At 38.7% G+C, this 23076-nt stretch overlaps 1 protein-coding gene across 1 annotated transcript in view; it reads left to right on the top strand.

Moving 5' to 3' along the window:
* TASP1 (taspase 1) overlaps positions 1-23076 on the top strand; it is a 266491-nt gene that overhangs the window by 118341 nt on the left and 125074 nt on the right. The window contains exon 11 of the mRNA XM_017869316.1: positions 5788-5866. Within this exon, the coding sequence (XP_017724805.1) occupies positions 5788-5866 (79 nt within the window). The remainder of the gene's footprint in view (positions 1-5787; positions 5867-23076) is intronic.

Raw genomic sequence — 23076 nt, 5'->3', positions numbered from 1 at the left:
TTTTTTTTGAGACAGAGTCTCACTGGAGTCTGGAGACTCTTTGCCCAGGCTGAAGTACAGTGGCGTGATCTCGGCTCTATGCAAGCTCTGCCTCCCAGGTTCACGCCATTCTCCTGCCTCAGCCTCCCAAATAGCTGGGACTACAAGCGCCCGCCAACACGCCTGGCTCATTTTTTTGTATTTTTAGTAGAGACGGGGTTTCACCGTGTTAGCCAGGATGGTCTCTATCTCCTGACCTCATGATCCACCCGCCTCGACCTCCCAAAATGCTGGGATTACAGGCGTGAGCCACTGTGCCCGGTCCAACTCACAATTTTTTAACCAGTGGGAACATTTTTTCTTTAGAAAAAAATGAATATAATTGTTTTTTAACATCTAGTATGAATCATCAACCAAATACCTTTTAAGATTCTTTTAAGAAAACGTATCTCATAGTAATTGGTTTGTTTCCCATCTTTACAATGGGTGATCCTAGTTTTGCCACTTTCAGCAGGTTGGGCACTGGCCTGGGTATTTAGTAGAAATTTCATAAATGTGTGCCAGTTTCCATTTGCTCTCTGTAAATATCACTCTCTTTAGGAATAAGGTCTACTTGACTATCCTGCTTGCTTTTTAGTTAGATAAATGATTTTAGAGTTACATTTTTTATTTCCTCTATTCCATGTATAGTGACATTTGGCCCTTTACATCCCTCCTCTGATCAAGCATTTCAGCCGTTTTATAAAATAACCAGTATTTCAGGTCACCAACACATGGTACCACTTAAAAAATCTAGAAAGGGGGATGCTCTAATTTATGTAAAATTTGCTTGTCCCCAGTTCATTTGCACATCCTCTTCACTTTGCCCCTCCCCCCATCTCCCATCTTTAGTTTTATACTGAGAATGAAATTTAACAATCCATTTGATCTAGGAAGATTTCTGAGGATAAGCCAATTTTGGCACATTACTTGTGGGCTTAATAAATATTTGTTGAGTAAACAAATGAATTGGATACTCTCATGGACTAGTTGCAAGGGTTCATTTAAACTCAGTATTTGGGTGGCATCTTATACATGGAATGTGTCTTGTTATGCTTTGTGTACTTTGTCACATTTGAAGAAGAGTCAATGTCACAGTTACTTTGTTCATGACGGTTAGTTACTATTTGAAGCAGAGAGATCCAATTCATGGAGAATATCACTGCACACCCCAAAGTGAAGTTGCTTGATCTGCTCTAAGCTGCTTACATTCCTAGACTAGGAAAAAGGGGAAGGGAAGAATAATGAGTTTTGTGCTACTCTGCCTAGTGTACAAGGGGCTGTATAGGGAATGATTACTCCACGTGTGTACAATGCTTTGAACTCATTGTAAAAGCCTTTGTCTGGTCATGGTATTTTTCTTACGTTATAAAGTCCTGTGTATTTGTCAAGTTTGCAATAGGAAAATCAAGCTTGGCATATCAGATTTGGATACCCTAGTAGAGAAGGTGAGAGAAAAGCCAGCAGAGTCACCTTTGATGCGTTATAGTCCCCATGACTTTCTCACTGTTTTCTGTTTGTTTTGGTTAGCAAAATAGCAACAACAGAACTAAGGATGGTTCTGGACTATGTTAGCAGGATATTACGTCTAACAGTCTTGAAGCTATTCTGCCCCTGCACTTAGAACTGTCCTGAGCAAAAGAAATACTTCTGTAAAATTTATGTGTTGATTTGCCTCACTTGGCTAGTTTATGAATACCTAGCTTCTGAGAGTTATAAAATCAGGAAAGAGTTTGAAAAAAGAGTAAAAGGGCTTATAGGAAAATGCAGTTGCTTAATTGGATTATAATGCTTGGATAGAGGAGATGTAATAAACTTGAAACTATGTAAGTATCAGATGAGAGGTAAAGAACAGTTCTTTTTGACAAGCTCAAATGAAACAAAATACAAAAGTAAGTTATATCAAAGGCTAATTATTTTTTAGTGTGCTGAAACTAGATACTTTTAATGTATGTTAAATGCACAATTAACTATTTAAAAATTTTAGCATATTACTCTGCTGTAGATATGTGATAGCAGTGCAGATGGTGAATGGCAATTTGAGGCCAGGCGCAGTGGCTCACTCCTGTAATCCCAGCACTTTTGGAGGCTGAGGTGGGCAGATCAGTTGAGTTCAGGAGTTCAAGACCAACCTGGCCAGCATGGTGAAACCTCATAGAGAAAGAGAGGTAGAGAAGGTGAGAGAAAAGCCAGCAGAGGCACCTTCAATGCATTATAGTCCCCATTACTTTCTCACTGTTTTCTGTAATCCCAGCACTTTGGCTCATGCCATCTCTACTGAAAATACAAAAATTAGGCCAGATGCAGTAGCTCATCCTGTAATTCCCAGCACTTTGGGAGGCCAATGCGGGTAGATCACTTGAAGTCAGGAGTTCAAGACCAGCCTGGCCAACATGGTGAAACCTGTCTCTACTAAAAAATACAAAAAGTAGCTGAGCGTGGTGGTGCAAGCCTGTAATCCCAGCTACTTGGGGGGCTGAGGCAGGAGAATCGCTTGAACCTGGGAGGCGGAGGTTGCAGGGAGCTGAGATCTCGCTACTGCACTCCAGTGTGGGTGAGACTGAGACTCCATGTCAAAATAAAACAAAAATTATCTGAGCATGATGGCTGACACCTGTAATCCCAGCTACTTGGGGAGGCTGAGGCAGGAGAATTGCTTGAACCTGGGAGGCTGAGGTTACAGTGAGCCAAACATGCCACTGCACTCCAGCCTGGGAGACTGAGCAAGACTCTGTCTCAGAAGAAAAAAAGATAAGAAATGGGAATTTGAATTAGAACTTATTTGCTTCTTTAGCTTACTGTAATTATTTGAATTTATAGTTTGGACATGAGAAAGGAATTATTATATTTCACTTGTCCCCCTAAACTTCGCCCCACCCCCACACAAATAGGCGGTTGAGTTTACTGGTTAAGTGTGGACTTTCGATACAGGTAAACCTCTATTCTAATCCCACCTCCCCACTTACCATGCCCCTTACTTTGAACAAGTTACTTAACATCTTTCAGCTCCACTTTCTACTTCTGTAAAATGGGGATAACCAGCTACCTTGCAAACTTGTAGAAGATTCAATGTCAAAATGCATTTAAATTACATATTATAGCCCTTAGTAATAACAGCTAGAGCTAGTGTTAATTAAGCACTTGCTGTGTTCAGCAAATATGTTAATTCACATGATCCTGTGACAATATGAGGTAGGTATTTTCATTATCCTTATTGTATAGAAGAGGAAACTATGGCCCAGAGAAGATTAATAATAATATCATTTATATGACCTTATTTTACTGCATAATAGCTTTAATAAAATTTTAATACAGTTTTACTACCAAAAGAAATAAGATTTTAAAATTTGTTTTAAAGGCTTGCTTAAGCTTGCCATATTTTATCCAAAGAAGTGGATAAGAGATGGACAACCTCTAATTCTTTTATCTTACCTATCACTGTCTTAGCCCAGTGAATTTCAGAAGGTTAAGAAGGAAGACAGTTTTAGGTCTTGAGACTAAGGAAGAGTATCATAAAGGGAATTTTCTTAAAGGGAAGGAACAAAGGGTAAGTGTAAATGTTCTTTTCTAGAAAGGTGACCTTCCCTGGCTTTCTAAGAGGTGTCCTTGGGACCTTATTTACTATTTTTTGAGTGCAGGCTCCTGGTCATGTTAATTGTGGGAAATGTAAAAGATGATGATGATGGGCAGTTCAGAGTTTTCAATGAAGGAAGAATGGTTCCTTCCATTGATTTCTTGTGTTCTCTGAGACTTTGGCTGATCCAGCACTTGCTTTAGGAAGTACCAGTTGAATAATTATCCCACAGGTCTGCTAGTTTATTTATAAATTCATATTCTAAGTCACTTCTGAAGGGCTTTCAGTTGCCACACTGACCCTGAGCCAGCATGTATTTTAGAAGCATGGTGTTTTCAGAGGCAATAAACAGATTTCCCACTGTCTACCATATTGAGAGTGTCCTGCTCAGTTCTTGGTTCTACTTTTAAGAGGGGTATTTCAGTAACATCTGGAGACAGCAACTGTGGGTCACATGAACATGGGAGACTTCATCTCTGGTTATCCGGGACACTGACTTATATCTCTAGGAGGGTAATCATGAGAGAGTGGTGGGTTTGTGCATCGCAAAGTCTTGGGAACAGCTCACAAATTTGGGTTTCTTTGGGTTAGAAAAGAGAACTAGAATAGCTGTTTTTAAAAAATTGGAGGACTTTCTGGGGAGGTTACAATACTTCCAGAGAGCAGAGCCAGGACTAGTGGTTGGAAGTTATGATACAGCAGATATTTGCTACCAGTGGAAAGTGTCTGAAAATGGAATGTGTTCCCACATGGGGTAGTGAGGTTCTCAGTGTCAGAAGTGCCTCAGATGTTTCATGGAGGTTCCTGCTCTGGGTAGAATATTGGAGCTAATGATTTCTAAGACCCTTGTAAAAAATAACAGAATATCATAGAAAGCTGAAGTCTGCTCACCATCCCCAGTCTTAGCCTATTCCCCAGTCCTCAGAATGAACTCCTAGGAAATATCAGTACTGCTTTATGGGAGTATCTTTTTCCTCCATCAATGGCAGGGAATACTGAATGTATTGTAGTTTGCTTTTTTTTTTTCTAATTCAACAATATGTTTGGGAGATCCATCTATATTTGTTCTTAAAGATTTTTTAAAAAGCTTAATTCTTTTATTTTTAACCTTTGCAATGAATTCCACGTACTGCCATGCCAGAGTTTATTTAGCCATTTCCTTACCGATTGACATTTAGGTTGTTTCAAGTTTCTCATTCTTATCAACCATGTAGTAATGAACTGTTGAGCGTGCCTCCTTGTATTTTTCTATGATAGCTAGCTAGCTAGGTTTTTTTTTTTAAATTTTAATTTCTACTTCTTACTATGGAGTGGAAAAGTTATTAGTTGTGATTTCCCTCCTAAAGTCAGAAAAGTCATTGTGGATATTGAAGAGAAATAGCATTATTAAAACAAAATAGGAATGATCGTCCTAATCTTTTATAAAACCATAGTAGCTTATTGTGTTCCTGATGGTTTCAGATGTATAAATCTGCTCTACCACCTAACAAAGTGATGAGCTTGAACAAAAGAAAGGAGGCTTTTTTGCCTCCCTAAAGCAAAAAAAGCCTCCTTTCTTTTCATCTGGCTGACTCTAGCACAATGGTGAGTGTATATTGAACCCTTTGATACAGGACTGTTTGTACTTCCTCTTGTGTCAGTTCAGCACAGACATGGAAAAGGCCCTTTTGAAGCAGGATTTCCTAGAGCATGGCAGGAGGACCAGCTGCATCCCAGTACCCCATGACCCTGGTTAACAGTACTGATTCCCAGGTCTTCCCCAGACACTAAATCAGAATTTCCAGGAATCAGGGTTCTTATCAGTAAGCTCCCCCAGTAATCTGACACACACCTAGATTGAAAACTACTATTTTAAGCCAACCACATTGGTTTTAAGGGGCCAGAAGAACAACTAGCTGACAAATTACTAAAGGGAGAAGTTTTTCAGGGAAGGAAAAAATTACTGCTGATGACACTAAGAAACTTTCTTTTGCTATTTTCTGAAAGTTTTTAGATGAATGGAATATCTGAAAACATAGTTTTGATAGTATTAAAAGCATCGTGCGGGTGGGTCATATACAACCTCTGGTATTATCACCTAGTTGTTTTATATCATTATTAAACCAGGCTTTATTAGATGGGTATGATTTCTGTTGAAAACTAATAATTACATATGATATTTCTGAAATATTATATCTATTTTCTTTTTTCCCCAGGCTGCTCTTTATGGATGTGGCTGCTGGGCTGAAAATACTGGAGCTCATAACCCCTACTCCACAGCTGTGAGTACCTCAGGTATTTGCTGCTTTCATAACCATTTCTCATAACTTCAACCTTGTCAACCATTTAATGATTAAAAGCAATATTGATAGGTAAACATAGAGCATGTGCTATGACAGTGTATGGATGTGGGACAGATCTTCAGTATTTGGGAGGTTTTAAGGGTTGTTTAGTATCACAGTGTAAATACTATACTTTGCTAACATTTTCTTTTCTTTTCTTTTTTTTTTTTTGAGTCAGAGTCTCACTCTGTCCCCAGGCTGGAGCAGTGGTGTGATCTTGGCTCACTACAACTTCTGCCTCCCGGGTTAAAGTGATTCTCAGTCTTCCAAGTAGTTGGGATTATAGGTGTGCACTACCACACCTGGCTAATTTTTTGTATTTTTAGTAGAGACCGGGTTTTGCCATGTTGGCCAGGGTGGTCTTGAACTCTTGACCTCAAGTGATCCGCCCTCTTTGGCCTCCCAAAGTGGTCAGATTACAGGCGTAAGCCACTGCGCCCGGCCCACTATTATTTTCAGTACAACTCTGGAGTTAACTATGGTTAATTATATTTTTATAGATAGATATTTTTTCTAATGATCCGTGATGCTGCCAAGTTTAGACAACAAAAGACATAAAAGTAGCAGATCATTTCAAAAATTAACAGATAATCTCTTGGGTAAAATGTTGATGTAAAACTTACAAGGTGCATTTCCAAATATATAGTTTATGACATTCAGTCCTTGAATGACGCTTTCATTGTAATACAGGTCCTCTTTTTATATCTGTATTGTAAAGGCATTATTTAGTACAAAGTGTGTGTGTGTGTGTGTGTGTGTGTGTGTGTGTGTGCAGGAGATGGGAAATGGTGGACAGGGAGAGTTTTAATAGGCAGAATGATTGTTGTCTATTTCCATACTTTAATCGTACCTGTGCCAGATGTACATAAAGCCTTTTCTCATTATGTGGTGATACCTCTGGTTGACAAAATAATATTGATTCATTCTTGTTTCATGTTATCCTTCAAGTTACAGTCCTATCCCTTTCTCTCTAACAGTCTCAGGCTTTATTGGGAGAGTAGACAAATATGGCTTCTTTTCCTACCTTTCTCTCTCCAATTTCTTATCACATTGGTCTCTGCCCCACCACAGTAACAAAGCACCTAGTCCAGTGGCCCTCTTATCCTGTTTTCTGCCTACTCTTTCTGCGATCTCTGATGCAGGTGACTTTTCTTTTTGCATGTAGCATAGATCCTGGAACCCTCTTGGTTTGTCTGCCTCTCTGACCTGTTCCATCTTGGCCTTCTTCACAGATTCTTACTCCTCTGTCCTCCCATTACCAACAGCCCCAGGGTTGGGTCTTTGGTGAATTCTGTGCTTTCTTCTGCTGATTTCTGGTTATCTCTGCGTTCTCATGATTTCAGCTGTTCTCTCTCGGGATTGGCTTCCATGTCTGTATCTACTTTGGACTTTTGAGGTGTAGTGAGTCCTTTCTGACTTTCTGGTGGACATGTTCCTATAGGTGCTATGTATACATATCAGACTCAGGTTCAACAGAACATTTCATTCTTCATCCCACCCTGTGCCACCTTTCTCCTGTGTCCTCTATCTCTTTTATTGCTCTTATTCTCCTATCCTTTGCTCAGACTTGAAATCTTGGCACCATTTTCATATTTGTGGTTTCTTTCTGTTTCTTCTTTCCTGACTCTGTTCTTTCAGACTCGTGTTCCTATGCCTGCTTGTCTTAGCAGCCTCCTGACCTAGCTCCATTTCTTGCATCAGTGGAAAAACATGGTTGTGAGCCATTGGCCTCTCAGGAGAAGTCTAAAGATGAATTAAGGTTGAATCGAATCCATACTACTTTAATGGTCAAAAAATTGTTTTAGTCATTTTGAAGAAATGAGCATAATATAATATGAGTTAATTTTTAAATTTAATTTAATATTCATGGCACATGAAAACCTTGATGCATAATGTTGACAAATTAGGCTGTGAACATAATTTAGTATGGCCCTGTGTCTATGGAAAATTGTAGTATTTGAACAAACCAAAGACAAATTCATCGTTTCATTTGGATTTTCCCAAAGAAATCACAGTTGGAATCATGTATTATAAGAGTTTTATTTTGGTCAATATGTTGTTCAGTGAGATAGGTTATTGTTTAGACATTACTTTCATATCTAGATGTTAGGAGAACTGGATTCTATTCTAAACTGAAATCCTGAGAGCCTGCCTGCTTGTGTCAATTTGGAAAAGAGATTTCCGAGTCCACCACTCCCCTACTGTTATTTTAAAAATAGGTGATGTGCAAGTTGGAATAAAAACATACTGTTCTCTCTCGGGATTGTTCTCTCTCATGGATTTGATTCTATTAAGTAGAATGCAAAGAATGGGTAGATAAAGTTAAAATTGTAAAATTGAGGTTTTTCTCCATTCCTTTTGAATATTTCCTCCTTTGCCTATCCTGTGTCAGTTGAAGATAGTTTTATATGACTAAAGATACCTTTAGCTTTCCAGTTCATGACATCCAGTGTAGCTTTTTAACTTAGATACCCAGCTTGTCATGTTATACGCTTCCCAAGCTAAAAGACTAACCTTCATCAGCCTACAGAACCTGGGGATGATAGACTAAATCTCCAGTCCCTCCTGTCCATTGGAGTTTGTGTGATTGCTTCACTCTTGTTTCTCATGGGGCTGTTGCTAAGAATTTGACAATGGAAACACATGGCAGAGTTGGGTGATCAAGTCAGAAGAAAGGTGGAGCACTGGATTTTGCAACTGTTTGGCCAAAATAGAGAAGACTTGTGCCTTAGGCTGCTGCAGAAAATCCATTTTAGGTTTATATATATTAGAAGGTGGTAATTGAAAAGCAGAGAAAAGATAGTTAGTTATGGTTAGGATAGGGCTCTCCCAAGGCCAGATGGGTGATTTGGTCATTAGCCTGAGGGATAAACTCTAGCATCTTGTTCTCATCACTGGGTGGGGAGAAATGAGTAAGGACTGGAGGAGAGGGGGTGGAGTAGCAGGAGCTGACCTTTCAAACTCTGACTAATGTTCTGGCATCATAGGAATTTGCCTAGCTAGGGATAGAGTAGAGCAGACACAAGGATTCCTGTCCAGACTCTTCCAGACCCACTAGCTGTGGAGCCTGGGCAAGGGGTTATTTGTAAAACCAGAATAATATCTACCATTACTGTAAGGGATAAGTAAGTTGACATACACACGGCTTTTAGTGCATTTCTTTTCCCAGAGTAGGGGCTCAATACTTACCTTATTCCATTGAATCTGAGTCATCATCCTTTATCAGATACACTGTAATTTTTATACCACTAAGGAAATGAAAGACTGTCAATTAAAGTATAACACACTGCCTTGTCATCACTTAATGCATAGTGGTTGCTTTACAGGAAAATATAGAATTAGGAATGTTCCACCAGTGAGAAGTATTTGCTTCACTGATAACAAAGTCATGCCTCATTGCCATTTCCATACCTCTATGTGTACAATTATTTTTAATTTGAATTCTATATCATACTGTAATCCTTCTGAACACATTTTGAACAACAGTTTAACTCAACACATGTAGTTCCAACATGGCACATAACTGACGGGTCAACACTTGCAAACTGCTTGCATCTAGAGTCAGTGGCAGCTCTGTCACCACTGCAGCCTGGAGGATAACATGGGAGGATGCATCAGTTATAACACACCTCCTGAATCCAGAAGTTTAAAAATGTGAAAAAAGTATATTTTAGAATTGATAAATTATAGTAAAAGCTTTTCTTATTCTCAGCTTTTTCTTGAAGATAAATAATTTGTTTCAGACTCTCTTGAGGCAGTAAGATAAACTCTTAAGGAAAGGAGGGCTGTGGGTATATTTGTGTTTCCTGAGTGCCTGACACACAGCCTTATATAGGGTGAGTGCCCAGTATACAAATAAAAATTAAGAAATGTATGTGTGGGTCCTTCCTCTGAGAAGAATGCTTACTTTTTCAAACAGATTATTCACCATGGACTTTCTTTAAATAGGATTTTAAAATATGATTCAATTTACCAAATTTGGATTCACACATAATTTTTCAGTAACACAGCAAATGCATAATGTAAGATATATCTGGGATCTGTCTCTGGCTGTGGAAAGGAAGAGCAGATTGAAGATTAGAAGAACAGAAGGAGGGGAAAAATGCAAGAGATTAAGTTTATGCTTTGGTTTACCTTAACATTGCTTTTCTGTTACTTGTCCATACAGTTCTTTTTTCTTTCCTTTTTTTTCTTTTCTGTTTTTTTAAAAAAAAACAAAACCTCCTTTGCCTATCCTGTGTCAGTTAAAAAAAAAAAAACAAAAAAACCCTCTGTCGCCTAGGCTGGAGTGAATGCAGGGTGTGATCATGGCTCGTTGCAACCTTGGACTTCTGGGCTCAAGTGATCCTCCTGCCTCAGCCTTCCAAGTAGGTAGGACTACAGGTGCACACCATCACATCTGGCTAATTTTTAGTTTTTTTGTAGAGACAGGGTCTTGCTGTGTTGCCCGGGCTGGTCTTGAACTCCTGGGCTCAAGTGATCCTCCCACCTTGGCCTCAAAAAGTGCTGGAAACAGTGAGTACAGGGGCACTGATGGCAATTGACTAAGATCAGAAGATGTAGGTGTCATTCCCCCTCCTTAAAGTGTTCTGGCATGAAGAAAGACCTGCTACCTTGTTTCTGCCGTGAGGCCAAAGGATTTCTGATTTTCTCAGTTCTTTGCTTTCCAAGGTCTTGGCTCTGGGCATTTCTAGAAACCTGAGGACCGAGAGGGCTGTGGTCAGGACTTGCCAGGAGTAGCTTCAAAAGTAGATGGGATTAAAAAAATACAAAAATTGAGAACAGCCTTATGCCTCAATATTTCTGAGCTAGTGATTAGTTTCTTCCTCAAGGGCTAGGAGAATATGCCATTCCTTTTTGATTTCTCAACTTAATGAACAGCCAGAGGTCTTCCTCTGCCCCTCTGTGGGAGATTATCTATGGGACTGTGTTAGAAAACTCGTGCCCGGGGACCTGTGTCAGGAGGGCACAAGACAGCCTTCTCTGTGAGAGAGGAGTTATGTGACAGCAGAAGCCGATGGGAGACCACTGCTGAGATATTTACAGATGCCATGTGGCCATTGCTGTTTAAGGATATGTGGAAGGCAGGCAGGAATCCATGCTTCAGCTTCTATTTAGCAGCAGTTATTCTTGTACTGTGTGTGTCACAGGCACTCTTGGTGAATACAAGGCCTATTCTACTGAGGACTCAGTGCAGGTCACCTAGGGTTCCAGTCTTCCTTCTAGCCCTCTCCCCGTTTCTTAGCAACCCTTCAAGGTGAAACCTCAAGGAATTTTCTATACTCAAGGTTTATTATTTTCTTTAGTTCTCTCCTCTCACTCACTTTTATTCTACTTCAGTCGGACCTCTCCTCTACCACTCCATCAGTCTGTTCTTGTCAAGATTAACAGTTACCTCTAAAGTCATGTGATTATAAGTAGCATTTGACACGGTTGCTCAAGTAACTTGCTCCTCCTGTAAATACTGTCCTTAATAGACTTCCAGGGACCACACTCTCCTGTTTGTCCAGCCACCTCACTGGCTGCTCCTTCTCAGTCTCCTTTGTTAATAGTCCTCACCTCTTTGACCTCTCAGTGTTGGAGTGCCTCAGTGCCTGGTCCTTGAACCTCTTCTCCCTTTCTTTGTGTGCCTGCTCCCTTTGTGTCTCATCCAGTCTGATGGCTAAGTACCACCTATGTGCTGATGATGCCCACAGTTTTATCTCCAGCCTGGGCCTCTCTCCAGAAATGAGTTATAATTCAAGTGCTTGGTAAAATCTCCACTTGTATGTATAACAGACATCTATTTAGCATGTCCAAATATGAGCTCTTGCCTAACCCTAAACCTGTTCTCTTGAAATATTTTCCCCACAACAGAGTCAATTCCAGTGGCTCAAGTCAAAATTTTGGGTTCATCCTTGACCCTCTTTTCTATCTCAGTCACATCCAATTCAGCAACAAACTTTGTCTGCTCTCCTCCCTGAATATATTTAAAATCTGACCACTTCTCAGCACGTTAATGGCCACCAACAGTTCTGTGGTGCCATTATCTCTTATCTGGATCATTGCTATCCTCCTAGCTGGTTTCTTGCTTTTTGCCCCTTTCCCCCTTTATTTGGTTCTCAACCCTGGAGCTGGTGTTCAAACCGAACTCAGATGATGTCATACCTCTATTTTGAACTGTACAGCCACTTCGCTTCTTAATAAATGGGAAAGCCAAAGTCCTTATGAAGGGTCTATAAGGCCTTGTTGGAGATACTTCTCAGCTTCCCCTCAGAAGCTCTTGCTTTTCTTCCCTTGCTCACACAATTCCAGCTATGTTGGCTGCCTTGCGGTACTTCACACATGCCATGCACACTCCCGCCTTAGGGCCTTTGTCAAGCTGCTGCTTCTCCTTTAGCTCTTCACCCTCAGTGTCTTAAGCCCCCCACCCCCCCCGCCATCTCATCAGGCCTTTATTCAAATAAGTCACCTCGATGAGCTCTTCCCCAGCCATCCTATGTGAACATGGAGTTCTTCCTTCAGCCAACATTTCCCGTCTCCCTTTCATATTTTGTTTTTTTCCCATAGCAAGTATGATTATCTAATATTTTATATCTTTAAACAATTTTCTTTTAAAAAAATTGGTTTTATTTTCTAATTTGAGTTGTTCCTTTATTTTCTTTCTTTTAATTTCAACTTTTACTGTAGATTCATGGGTACATATGCAGGTTTGTTACATGAGTATATTGCATGATACTAAGTTGTGGTATGATTGATCCCATCACCCGGATAGTGAGTCTGGTACCCAGTAGATAGTTTTCAACCCTTGTGCCTCTTCTTGTCTCCCTACTCTAGTAGTCCTCATTGTCTATTGTTCCTATCTTTATGTCCATGTGTACCCAATGTTTAGCTGCCATATGTAAGTGAGAACATGTGGTGTTTGGTTTTCTGTTTCTGCATTAATTTGCTTAGGATAATGNAGCAAGTATGATTATCTAATATTTTATATCTTTAAACAATTTTCTTTTAAAAAAATTGGTTTTATTTTCTAATTTGAGTTGTTCCTTTATTTTTCTTTCTTTTAATTTCAACTTTTACTGTAGATTCATGGGTACATATGCAGGTTTGTTACATGAGTATATTGCATGATACTAAGTTGTGGTATGATTGATCCCATCACCCGGATAGTGAGTCTGGTACCCAGTAGATAGTTTTCAACCCTTGTGCCTCTTCTTGTCTCCCTACTCTAGTAGTCCTCATTGTCTATTGTTCCTATCTTTATGTCCATGTGTACCCAATGTTTAGCTGCCATATGTAAGTGAGAACATGTGGTGTTTGGTTTTCTGTTTCTGCATTAATTTGCTTAGGATAATGGCCTCCAGCTACATCCATGTTGCTGCAGAGGATATGTTTTTTTGTTCTTTTCTATGGCTGCGTAGCGTTCTATGGTATATATGTACCACATTTTATGTTTTTAATTCACCATTGATAGGTATCTAAGTTGATCCCAGGTCTTTGCTATAGGGAATAATACTATGATGAACATGTGAGTGCCTGGTCTTTTTGGTAGAACAATTTATTTTCCTTTGAGTATATACCCCGTAATGGGATTGCTGGGTCAAATGGTAGTTCTATTTTTAGTTCTTTGCTATTTTCTTTTTATTTTCTACCCTGCTCTAAACTCCTTAGGGGTTGGGATTTTCATCAGCTTTGTTCATTGATGTGTGAATGTTGCTTATTACCTAGAACTGCTGAATGAGTGTGAATGAATATGAATGACAAACAAATACATTGCGGTGGGGTGAGCCAGTGAAACCCAGATGAGTGAAGGCTGAGAGTAAGGCAGATGAGGGGCTAAGAGTGGTATATTCTGGATAAGAGCAGAGGATGCCTGAAGAAGATGATTGAGTGTGAGGTGTATGGGGTTTAATTTGGGGACTTAGGTGGTGGTGGTTAGACATTTTCTTTGGTATGAAAGGGGGACTCTTGAGTAGGGAGATAATCATACTTTTAGAAGATACATGAAGATAGCTCTTTCTTCTCTGAGAGTGTTCTGGCACGGTGAGCAATGATCCAGACTCTGAGAAGCAAAACTAGTCAAGGAGTTAAATACATTGCTCTTGGTCCTGGTGGTGACATCCAGAATCTTTAGTCCACTTTGATTCCTTAATCTGCCTTGTTGGGCAGGCTGACACTGGCTTCTCAGAAGTTTCTTATCCTTGTGAAAGAATAAACCTTCATAATTTTGTCACACTCAACAAGATTCTTAAAATGCTGAGAACTAGGAGCTGCCACTGGAGCTGAAATACTTTGAGACATAGTATGTGGGGGTGGGAATAATGCCATGGGAAATCTTCTTGTGACTTATGACTTCTAGATGTGAGCCTAGATAAAACCCTAACGTTTGTAAACATTATCTTAAAAGCACTTGACTCTTTGGACTGTTTGGTTGTTGGGGGTGGGAAAAATAATATTCATTTACAGATAGCAGAGTATATAAACGAGCAGCACATTTATAAGAACTGAAGTAATTATCTGGGATGGGAATTCTATTCTGAGTTTGTTGCATACTCTAATTAGGTCACTTCATATCTGATTAACTTTTAATATATTGCTTCTTGCTCTTTATATAAGTAAAGTCACTGATGGTGCAAAATTATGTAGAATTCTGAATTATGCCAGACCATTTTCTAAGAAACCAGTTCAATGTGACGGCAATTGATATATCTTAGAGATTTTAAATGAGTGGATTTTTTCCTTTCATTCAGTGCGACATGTTACGTGTATCTTAGAGATTTTAAATGAGTAGATTTTTTTTTCCTGTTTGTGAAATAATGCATGCTCATTGATAGAATTTGGAAAATGAGACCAATAATTTTTGCCATCCTGTGGTAGTCACTATTAATATTTTCGGTGGACTTTTGCTATTAAACAAAAGTGGGAATACTGCTTAGCTTGTATTGCGCTTTGTTCATTTAATATTTTGTAATGAACATTTTTATGTATTATTATTCTTCCAAACCTAATTTTAAAGGATATGAAGGATGTCTTTCCACGCATCATGAGTTCAGGTATTTTGCTCCTCAGCAAGATGACTTGTAATTGGCCTTATGCAATAAAGCAGCAGCTGTTTAGAGGCTGTTTCTATGATCTAGCCTGGTTATGATAAAAGAGAATTAAAAACATAGTCCTTGTCCTCACAGGACATGGAAGCTGGGACCTTGGTAATATAGGAAACTTTCTTGCCAATGTAGAAATTGTTGACATATTGGCTATAGCAAAAGGCTTATTAGCACCGAATGAGGCTCTGCTGCATCCATTCGCCTAGGGAACGTGCACTGTGGTGCTTCCCAAAGGATCACTTGCAGGTGCCTTCGTGTACCTGATGGCTTGACTGTTGTTGCAGCCATCAGTACATCTCCTTTTCTTGCCACCTTTCTCTCCCCAAATCTCACCAAAACCGGTTGTTTTTAATCTTAGCACTACCCATCACTCTCCTACACTCACTGAAATGCCTTCAGCCCCTAACCTCTGGAAGAGCTGAGGACATCCTGGAGGGAAGGTAAGTCTTTCTCTGGAAGAGATTGTAGACCTGGGACATAATGGATAAAGTGATCCCCAAGATGTACTTTTGATGTTTTAATTTCTCAGATTTTTTGCTAGATACTTACTTTGCATTGCTTTGTTGTTTTGTGAAAGAACAGACTTCTAATTTTAAAACACAAGGTGAAGAAATGGTAAAAACAGAGACATAAGATCAAGTGATGGGTTAAAATGCCAATCCTGCTATCCTTGATGTAGTTCTCCCTTTGATTGTTCTCACTTGAAAGAATGCCTTTTCCTTCTTATTGTGGAGTACTACCTGCTGTCAGCTGGAGAGGGGGTAAGTTGAGCAACTTGTCAAAGACTTTCTAAGCTCCCTTCATATGGTTCACAGAAACAGGGCTGGATTTTCATTTCTTCTTTCATTCAACAGGAGTCTCTTTCATGTTTGAAAATTGAAAACGCGTGTTTTTCAGTGTGGAGCGAGGATGTGTGTGCCCTCTGGCACACCTGTTTCTAATTTCCTGACTTGAAAGCATAACCCATCAAAAGGAGGAGAAAAACAATTTCTTTGTGACATGCTGCTTTGTGGCCCTTGCTGGACTCAAGGCCTTCATGGGTTTGCCGCCTTGGTTCCCTCTGTAGAAGGTTCTTGTGAGAGGCAGAATTCACTAAATACAACTAGTGCCTTTTATGGCACAGGGCTGTTTTTGGTGTTATTTTGTTGTAGTTCTTTTCAGCTCAGGAAATTTACTTGAAATAAGATTTATTTAAAAAAAATATTAAATTTAGCTGAGCAGTATATGTTGGAAGGATATCTGTAAGCTGATCAGTGAGCCGACTGACTGGCTAGGAATAGGGTTTGGTTGAGCATACGAATGTTTAAATTCCATAGTGCTGTTTAACATAAATCAAATAGTTCCAATGGGCTGCTTCATGTTTGTGTGTACTTTAAAGTCATGCCAGCTTAAATGACTGTGAGGTACGATGTGTTGACTTTGAGTTTTGTAAATTGATAATTTGTTGCTATGAAAGTTGTACATGGTATAACTCATCACTTCCTGAAGGTACTTAGTATGTCTGATACTGGCAAGCTGTCATGAAAAAATTGATGCCCAGGGAATTCCGGGCTTTTGCTTTCAGATGCTTGAAATGTAGATATTTAGTTCTTCTTAAGATTTCCCTGGACATTGTAAGTATAAGGTGTATTGATCTTTAAACACAAACTTCAGTTTGGGCTCCTGTTTCTTAGCTTTCTTTGGGATAATAATCTGAATGGTGTATTCTCGAGTTTTTTTTTTTTTTTTTTTTTTTGTTTTTTTTAAGTGCATGAATCACCTTGGGGATCTTGTTAAAAGGCAGGGCTGTGATCCAGTGGGTCTGGAATGAGTCCTGGGATTGTGCATTTTCCCAGGCTCTCGGGTAATGACAGTGCTGCTGGTCCACAGACAGTACTTTAAGCAGCAAGACAACACTTTGATGGGCAAAGTGGTGCTGTGCAACACCCATCACATACAAATTACCAGTTGCTTTCCTCATTGTGTTTTGGTGCATCTAAAGCTAAGATGATCTGGTGCAAATTCTTGACGCTTGGGTATCCCTGTGAGCATTAATGAATAGTTTAATAACTGACCATTTGGGCTAGCATGGATGGGGACTACCAAGACAGGCTTATTGTGTTGGAAGAAGTGATGCTTATGTTTTCAGATTCTTATGGAATATACCAATTCCTGTATGTTAGCCAAGGTTCTTGCTGCAAACAGAAGTGAATACAACAAACTGCTAACTTGAAAAGGTGCTGATAGAGGGGTTAGAAAGGCATAGTGCTGAATCAAATGTATTTATTTTAACCAGCTCTGTTCACGATGGCTGGTTAATTTGGGAAAAAAGATTTATTGATGAATCACGGAGAGAAAGTGGGAACGTGTAAATATAGAATGCAGAAAGAGTTTGCATTTTTATTAACTTGTTATTGAATATATGTCATGGTTCTCATTAGTGAATTGCAGCATGATCCAGCCCACAGTATAAAATGCCATGATTAAAGGTACCTTACATTTTCATTTTCAGAATATTTTGTTCATATCATGAAAAGTACACTTATTTGTATATTTTTCTTTTAGCTTTGATAAAAAAGAATTGAATTAAATACTGACTAGTAGAAAGCATGGATAGTCGTTTAAAAAAATCTGAGTTGGATATTGAAGAAATAGAGACTCAACTAAAATTCTACAATGGTATTTTAGGTCTGCCTGTACCTACATTGAATTGAAGAGCAAGTACACTTAGGGGCACATTGAGGTGAGGGATTTATGGGCTTTGGAATCAGACTTCAGCTTGAATCCTAATGGAGGGAGCAGATTGGAAGGATTGTGCCCGTCCATCCCAGGATTGGGACACTTTTCCTTGTGGAGGAGAAACACATGCTATGCCAATTCTCATGGATGTTCTCACTTTGCACCACTGAATTTCCTATTAGTTGGGACTCTCTTATGGCTGTGTTTAATAATGCTGAGGAGTTCTGGTTTCTCCATTTCTCTCTCTCTATCCCAGCCCTAGAAGATTTTACTGGTTCTTCAAAATTTCCTTGTAAATTATATATGTTGTAACCTATCATAATTATCACTGTTTACTAATATTGACGATAGAATAATTAATAGGCTCCCAATTGAAATCTGCTAAGATGATATAGTGATGTGTTCTCAGAAATATAAAAGAATATTTACTGCAGTATAGCTAAGATAGCTCGTAAGATTCACGTCAGAGGATAATAAAGATTTGAAGATTTGCTGCACATTTGTTTCACCTGAATTCTTTCTTGTCCTTAAAATTTAGATTTGCCTGTGTTCTACCTGTTATGCTTTCCTTCTCATGCAAAAGTAAATTTTGTGGGAAATGGAAATGTAATATTCTCAAGTTAAAGATTTTTTGTCTTTGTTTTACATATCCTCCTTTGTCTGACTCATCTTACCAGTTTTGATTTTATTCTTCATCTTAGTAGCAGGTCTTTCTTTATAGCTTTTCATATCAGAATTATAACATTTGTATCTGGAATAAGCATAAGCAATGTAGTCCTGGACTTTCCTCAGAACCACCTTTGCAAGTTCAACCCTGCCTGTGCCATCAAGTTTTCAGCAACTCGCTACAGGAATTACACAGGTTTGTCTTATTAATCTACAAGTCCAGGCAACTCTTATTATTTAATAGAAAGTCCTAGCTACTATCATTCACTTTATTTTTTCTTTCTGCTATAATTGCAATATAAACAACTTAGCACAATTTCTTGAGGAGGAGTGCATGTTTCTCTTTTGCTCTTGTTTATAATCCCTTCCCTCCTTATCCATGTGGCGAAGCCTGAGGTGAGCTCAAATATTGTCTCTTTTCTGCAGCCATTCTCCCTCCCTCTCTCCCCACTTCTTGCTCTCCCTTCTGTCTGTCTCCCTACCTCCCTCCCTCTTTTCTTTCTTCCCATGCCCAGCTTCAAAGATTTACTCCCTCCAAGATCAGTGGTGCCATGATGTGGAACTTACACTACTCATGGTTGTTCTTCTCCCCAAAGCCTAGGAGGTCCTTGAGGACAAGACTATTGGCTTAAAGATGTAGTAGATACTCAATAAACATCAGTTGAATTGAATTCAGGAACCTTTACCTTTTTTGAAGCACTGTCAAACAGAATCTGCTTGGCAAAACGACTGACTTGTTCCACATTGGTAAACTGGAACTAGTGTTCCTGTTTGTTTAGGAACTTAAGGTATTCATGGTAGAGGCTTTGTTCTGTGAAGTGAAGAGTAATTTAAGTTTGGATGGGTGTGGTTTTGATAAAATCTATTACCGTTTTCTCTTACTGTAGTGATTAGGGTGCTTTGGGTTGCAGTTAACAGAAATTACTACACAAATTGGGTTCAATAATAAGAAAATACATGATTTTATGTAAGAGAAAGTTCAGAGGTAGGAAGACTCCAGGGTTAATTGGTTCAGGGGCTCCATTGATGACATCAAGGACCTGGTTCTCCACGTCTCTTGCTTGCTCCATTGCCATCATTGTTGGCTTCTTTCTTGGGCTGATAGCCCAATGGCTGCTGCATTACCAGAAAACTCATCACAAAAAGATCTCCAGAGGAATTTTAAAAATAATCTTTTTTTAGTTTTTTTTTTTTTCTCTTAGGAGTGAGGACCACTTTCTTGAGAAGCTCCCCAGCTGACTTGTCAGTCAATGTTTTGTTAATTGGCTAATGTCGTATGCTTATTTCTGGATCAGTCACTGACAGAGGAACATGGGATTACCCATGAACCAGTGATGGGTACACGGCATGCCTATGGGTTATGTACGTGACTGTGGGTGGGTGGAAAGCAGAAGGAGATCAAATTTCATTCTGGAAAGGAGAAGGGAGTAGATGTGTAGGTGGTAGTCACTGGTATCCTACTAAACTTGACACTTGCCATCATTTTGTGATCAGTAATAAGGGTGAACCAAAAACTAAAAAAGATAATAATAAGGATGATAACAGTAGTTAGCATCTGTTGAGCATGTGCCATGCTCAGGTACTGTGCTGAGTACTTTTTACATAATGATTCTCATTTTCAAGTAGATTTGTAGTTCAGAGATGTCAAACAGTGCCTGAATGCCCAAGGAATATAATATGTCTTCACTCAATGAAGGTGGAATAATTTGAGAAGGAAGAAAGGCTAAATTTAAGTTTAATTAGCTATTTTTATTCTTACTAGAAAAGTTATAGATTAGGTATTTAGAGAGTTGAAAAAAAAAACCATGTAATTGTCATTTAAATCTGTTCTTACCAAAGCCAGGCATCCTTTATTTTGGCTAACAGAGAGCTGGCCATAGAAAATGGATGTTTTGTTTTGAAAATCGAATACAGTAGATAAAAAAAAATGCCACCACAAAGTTGGTTTATATCTTCATTTCACTTAAATTGAGTAGAAGAAATGGAATCTGGCCTTTTTCATGTTGTTTATGTTCTGCTTTGCTTCTTGGTTCTGGGGGCAAGATTCCTAGTTGTGTTTGAATTTGTTTTCCTCTCAAGTATCATTTGCAAAATTAGTGTGGGAATTAATAAACTGTTTCTATTCAATAAGTATTGTAATTGTCCTAATATGACATAATATAATGCTGTTTCATTAGCATAATAACATTCAAATATGTGCTCATTTAGCCCCATTCTACTGTTTTTTTTTTTTTTAGTCTAGAAAAGAAGGAAGGTGCTTTGCATAAGTAACCAGTATAATCTTTATTTATTAACTTTCATTTTAGGTTCAGGAGTACATGTACAGGTTTGTTATATAGGTAAATTGCAGGGGTTTGGTGTGCAGATTATTTCATCACCCAGGTAATAAGCATAGAACCCAGTAGGTAGTTTTTTGACCAGGAAGGTGAAAGATCTCTACCACAAGAATTACAAGACCAGGCATGGTGGCTCACACCTGTAATCCCAGCACTTTGGGAGGCCAAGGCGGGTGGATCATGAGGTCAGGAGTTCGAGACCAGCCTGTCCAATATGGTGAAACCCTGTCTCTACTAAAAAGTACAAAAATTAGCCAGGCGTGATGGCACGCGCCTGTAGTCTCAGCTACTAAGGAGGCTGAGGCAGGAGAATTGCTCAAACCCAGGAAGGCAGAAGTTGCAGTGAGTCGAGATCACGCCAGTTACACTCCAGCCTGGTGGCAGAGTGAGACTCTGTCTCAAAAACAAAACAAAACAAGCAAAAAGCATTACAAAACACTGCTCAAAGAAATCAGAGATGACACAAACAAATGGAAAAACATGAGATGATTGCCACAATGAAGCTAATTAACATAATCCATCAACTCACATTGTTACCTTTTTTGGTGTGGTGAGAATAAAGATCTACTCTCTTAGCAAAGTTCAATTCTATAATACATTATTATTAACTGTAGTCACAATGCTATATATTAGTCCTCCAGAATTTATTCATCATACAACTGTAAGTTCATACCCTGGGACATTATCTCCTCATTTTATCACCCTGGTAACCACTCTTCTATTCTCTGTTTCTATAAGCTTGACTTTAGATTTTTATATATAAGTGAGGTCATGCAGTAGTTGTCTTTTTTTGTTTGACTTATTTTGCTTAGCATGATATCCTCTAAGTTCATCCATGTTGTAACAAATGACAGGATTTTCTTGGGTTTAAAGGCTAAATTACACACACACACACACACACACACACACACACACACACACACTCACACTTTCTTCATTCATTCATTCACTGATAGACACTTAGGTAGTTTCCATGTCTTGGCTATTGTGAATAATGCTGCAGTGAACATGGGAGTGCAATTGTCTGTTTGAGGTACTGATTTCATTTCCTTTGCGTATACAACCAGAAGTGGGATTGCTCGATTATATGGTAGTTCTGTTTTTAACTTTTTGAGGAACCTCCATGCTGTTTTCCAGAATGGCTGTAGTAATTTATAATTCCACCAACAGTGTACAAGGGTTCCCTTTTCTCCACATCCTTGTCAACACTTATCATTTTTTGATGTTTTGATAGTAGCCATCCTAAGAGGTGTGAGGGAATACCTCATTGTGATTTTGATTTGCAGTTCCCTGATAGTGATGTTGAACAACTTTTCATATAACTACCTATTCTCTATTTGTGTATCTTCTTTGGGAGAATGTCCTATTCATGTGCTTTGCCCATTATAAAAAATAAAGTTATTTGCTTTTTTTGCAAGTGTATTATATAAGGTCCTTATATATTTTGGATATTAATCCCTTATTGGCTACAGATTGAGTATCCTTTATCTGAAATGTTGGGGACCAGAAGTTTTTTGAATTTTGGAGTTTTTGAGATTTTGGAATAATTGCAGAATACATACCAGTTGAGCATCCCTAATCTGAAAATTGGAAATCTGAAATGCCCAGTGAGCATTTCCTTTGAGTATCATGTTGGCACTCAGAAAGTTTCAAATTTTGGAGCATTTCAGCTTTTAGATTTTTGGGTTAGGTATGCTCAACTCATATTTTGTTTGCAAATATTTTTTGCCCATTCAATGGATTGCTTTTCATTTTGTTGATTGTCTCCTTTGCTGTGCAGAAACCTTTCAGTTTGATATAGTCCTACTTGCTTATTTTTACTTTTGTTGCCTGTGCTTTTGTTGTCATATCCAAAAAAAAAATCATTTCCGAGACCTTTGTCATGGAGCTTATACCCTATGTTTTCTTCTAGGAGTTTTACTCCTTTAGTTTTACTCTTCCAGGAGTCTAAGTATTATGTTTAAATCTTTAATCTATTTTGAATTGGTTTTTGTGTACGGTATAAGGATCCAGTTTTATTTTTTGCACGTATTCAGTTTTTTCAACCCGATTTTTGAAGAGAACATCCCTTCTCCATGGTGTGTTTTATTGCCTTTGTCAAAGATTAGTTGACTGCATATGTATGGGTTTATTTCTAGGCTTCCTATTCTGTTCCATTGATCTGTGTTTCTGTTTTTATGCCAGTGCCACGACACTATTTTGGTTACTATAGCTTTGTAATATAATTTGAAGTTAGGTCACATGATACTTCCACCCTTGTTTTTCTTGCGCAAGATTGCATTAGCTAATTAGGATGTTTTGTGGTTCTGTATGAATTTTAGGATTGTTCTTTCTTTCTTTTTTTTTTTTTTATTATACTT

The sequence above is a fragment of the Rhinopithecus bieti genome, unplaced genomic scaffold (genome assembly GCF_001698545.2).
Source record: "Rhinopithecus bieti isolate Rb0 unplaced genomic scaffold, ASM169854v2 scaffold_8, whole genome shotgun sequence".
NCBI classification, from domain to species: Eukaryota; Metazoa; Chordata; class Mammalia; order Primates; family Cercopithecidae; genus Rhinopithecus; species Rhinopithecus bieti.
Note: the sequence above shows the minus strand (reverse complement) of the source record. Positions and strands in the feature narration are given on the sequence as shown.